This window comes from Octopus bimaculoides, chromosome 24 (genome assembly GCF_001194135.2).
Source record: "Octopus bimaculoides isolate UCB-OBI-ISO-001 chromosome 24, ASM119413v2, whole genome shotgun sequence".
Taxonomy (NCBI): Eukaryota; Metazoa; Mollusca; class Cephalopoda; order Octopoda; family Octopodidae; genus Octopus; species Octopus bimaculoides.
The window spans coordinates 34,276,120-34,280,369 of NC_069004.1; the positions used below are offsets into that span (position 1 = coordinate 34,276,120).

Sequence of the window (4,250 nt, forward strand, 5' to 3'; positions counted from 1 at the left end):
TCTCTCTCTCTCTCTCTATGTCTCTCTCTCTCACGCACGCACACACACACACACACACACACACACACACACACTGAAACAAAGTGTACTGCAGTCACACATGATGATGAAGAAGAAGCTTATCACATTACCTGACTGAAGTCTCTTTGTCAATCATTTCAATCAAATTAAATGGTGAGTAGTTTAGGAAGCCATCGATGACGTATATAATACCATTACTGCAACCGATGGCGGGGTTGATCAGGTAGAGTCTCTGCATTCCAAATCCGGCATCGACATAGATACCTGTCAGAGAAAGACACGGATAAATACAAGGATTACAGACAAACGAAAACAGTCACGAAGCTCGCTACGACTCCCTCTCTATTGTTTTCGACTTTTTGGCATGTACGTATATATATATATATATATATATATATATATATATATATATGCATGTATATGCATATATATGTATGCATGTATATGCATATATATATATATATGCATGTATATGCATGTATATATGCATATATATATATGCATATATATATGCATGTATATGCATATATATATGCAAGTATGCATATATATACGTGTGCATATGTATATATACACACATACACCCGCAGCGAATATATAGTTACGAGTATACATGCATATTTAACATACATAAGCATATCTATGTGTTGGTATATATATATATATATATATATATATATATATATATATATATATATATATATATATATATATATATATATGTGTGTGTGTGTGTGGGCATATATCTATATATGTATATGTATATATACATATATATATGTGTATATATATGAATATATGTAGGGGTGTATATATGTGTATGTATGTATGTATATATATATATATATGCGTATGCACTAAGAGGTGTATCTGTAAGTGACCATATGCATAGAAATATATGCATGTACATTTGTGTGTAAATGCATAGACATATGTACATATGTGAATGAATTTTGCAATGTCGTGTTTGTTAACTATCTTATTCACTCTTTCTGTTTATTTTTTTTTTCAATATATTATTATTATCATTATTTTATTTTCCGTATTTATTTACTAGGCCAGTTTGTTTTCTATGAATAAACATGTTGACAAATGCAAAAAATAGAAAAAAAAAATGAACCAGAATGGCAGCTGCCACTAAAACTGCAACAACAAAAAAATGCAGGATTGCAATATCAGCAAAATAATAATAATAATAATAATAATAATAATAATAATAATCATCCTTTCTACTGGAAGCACAAGGCCTCAAATTTGGGTGAAGGGATAAAGTCGTTTAAATCTACCCCATTGTATAAACTGGTACTAATTTTATCTACCCCGAAAGGATGAGAGTCAAAGTTGACCTCGGCGGAATCTGAAGTCAGTACGTTGCGGCAGACGAAATACCGCTAAGCATTTCACCCGGTATGCTAATGATTCTGCCAGCTCGCCGCCTTAATAATAATAATAATAATAATAATAATAATAATATCAAGTTCAATACATCGACCCCAGTGCTCAAATGGTACTTATTTTATCGACCGAGGTGGAATTTGAACTCAAACCGTAAAGGCCGTGCTAACGATTCTGCTAGCTTCCCGCATTAACAACAGATGAAAGAGTAAAAAAGAAAAAAAAGAAAAAGAAAGCACTGCTTTGCCGTACATAACATCGTGCATAACACATACGATAGTGGTCGATGCTGCTTCTCTGTGGTGGATCGGCTTTTGACAATCGACAGCAAAAATAGCACCGACTAAAAGAGCTATCGGCCAGACTCAGTTGCACAGCGTAAATACAGTGTTAAACCTAAGACACGACTTGAACATATGATGCAGGAGCCGTGCTCAGCTCTACAGTAAAATCCCTGGGACATATATATATATATATATATATATATATATTGAAATAATCTCCGAATAAAATTTCCTTCATCAACGAGGTCGTACCAGGATGTTGGCGTTGTTTGTTTTTCTTTAGACTCTGTTATAGCCAGAGATAGCTGTCCATTGGTTAATTGTTTTCCAGACATAACCAGTCTGTCACAACAATCCCGCCTTCATCTCTCTCTCTCTCTCTCTCTCTCTCTCTCTTTTCCCTTCTCTCCCCTTCCCTCATCACCCTCTCTTCGTCTCTCTCTCTCTCTCTCTCTCTCATCCTACCAGAACTTTGCAAAGAAAGTTATAAAACAGATACAGAGGGGAAGATGAAGAAATAAAGAACAGGAGAGAATAAGAGAATGAATATGATAGAAAGCGTGTCCGGGGTCGAACGGAGAGAGAAAGAAGGCCGGATGTTGTTTATAATCAATGTCGTCTGGCTCTCAATATATTTCCTCTCGTATGGTGGCGTCAGTGTCGTTTGGTGTCACTCTTTGGCCGAATGTCAGAAAAATAGATACCAGGTCGATGACCAGTTTATGAGAGAAACTCTACGTGGTCGCTTTACTTGCTAGAAACAGCATACAAATGTCTCCCAAATTACAGTTTCTGGTTTTAAGAAACAGGACGGTATGCATATGGCTGCAACTACATTGATAATAAGTCTATCTGATTATGACTGAACTATGGCTAAATAACTACAATGAGGAGGTTCACTTCGAGGTTGTTAGGGAATGCTATTTCTAGCATGTTGTCCAACTTCCTAGAAATAGAACTCAAATTTCTCTCAACTCAGATGCTGCTATTTTAAATCGGGATCTCACACAATATGCTATGAAATCCTCTTTATAGAAACGAAAGAGAGCGTCAGGACTGAAGGAACTTTCATCATAGGTCATCTCGTTCGTGGCTAGCCTGGGGCTAAAACAGGAACAGCAGCCATGTTTAATTACAGACATACGTCTTTGTTAATGAATAATTAATGATAATCAATGGCGTTGTTGGAATAAAATTGCGCACACACACACACACACACACACACACACACACACACACGAATACATATGAGAAAGAGGGAATAGTCAGAAAGCATTTTTTTCAAGATGAACATTATTTCTAGGACGAAGTGGCGGGGTGCCAGAATCCTTATAGCACCGGATAAAAGGTCACGGTTGTTTTCATTCTGAGTTCAAATGACGGAGTTTAAATTTGCCATTTATTCCTCCAAAGTCAGTGAAGAATCAGCCAAGTACTTGAGTCAATGATATTAACTACTCGCCTCTCCTAAACATTGCTGGCTCTGTGCCAAAATTAGAAACTGATAAGTATTTTTATCATAGAGACAAGATCACATATTTAGTGGAAAGAACCATCGATTACATCGACCGTGGAACTGGAAATAAATGGTAAAATTTACTTAGGGAACTTGTGGTGTTCAAACCCCCATCCATTCAGGGCAATAGTTATTTTTTTTTGTTTTACAAAATGTTATAAATTTACGGGTAGAGAACAATGAAATATATCGCCTTCGTAATAAAAACGGGTGGCTCTTTTATCGAGACCTGAAGGATGAAAGATGAATTCGACCTCTGCCAGATTTGAACACCGAACGTAACTAAATACAGTGTTAATCTGTGTATCCCTACGATATATCTTCTTTGACGCGCACACATACAGATTGCGATGTTGTTATATGGCCTGTACCATGTACATCACGTCTTTCACTCACATAAACACATCAAACACATCTGTACACCTATATACACCTTCGACACACTCCATACATGCATACTGATACATACACAAGAGAGAGAGAGAGAGAGAGAGAGAGAGAGAAAGAGAGAGGTGTGTGGGGGGGGAATAAACAAACAAACAAGCAAGCAATCTGTAGTTTAGTATTCAGCAAGATATGGCTACCAAATCTTCAATACTGAATTCCAAGCACGGTATACTGTAAATCCGCCATTAAAATCCGTCTTGCATTACCATTCTATCTGTCTGTCTGTTTATCTACCTATCTATCTACCCACTTATCTCGCACAAAGATAATATATATATATATATATATATATATATATATATATATATATTATGAATGTATGTATATATATCTTTTTCTCTCCTTTCTTTATATATCAGTCTACTGTGTTTCCTCGCTCCCCATCCTCGCCTCTTCTGTGTTCTCCATCTTAGAAAAAGATATTCAAAGTGAGATGGATTTCACTACAGATCATCGATTATCATGGATAAAACAAATATATGGAAGGTTGATGTTGCTATTGGTGGTGATGCTGCTGATGGTGATAATGATATGTATATAGAAAGAGTACATAACCTGTGTAGCAATGACACGAATGCGACGATGGT

The 4,250-nt window shown here is 36.0% G+C and overlaps 1 protein-coding gene across 1 annotated transcript in view; it reads right to left on the minus strand.

Moving 5' to 3' along the window:
• LOC106882105 (fasciclin-1) overlaps positions 1-4,250 on the minus strand; it is a 73,669-nt gene that overhangs the window by 40,450 nt on the left and 28,969 nt on the right. The window contains exon 5 of the mRNA XM_014932667.2: positions 132-285. Within this exon, the coding sequence (XP_014788153.1) occupies positions 132-285 (154 nt within the window). The remainder of the gene's footprint in view (positions 1-131; positions 286-4,250) is intronic.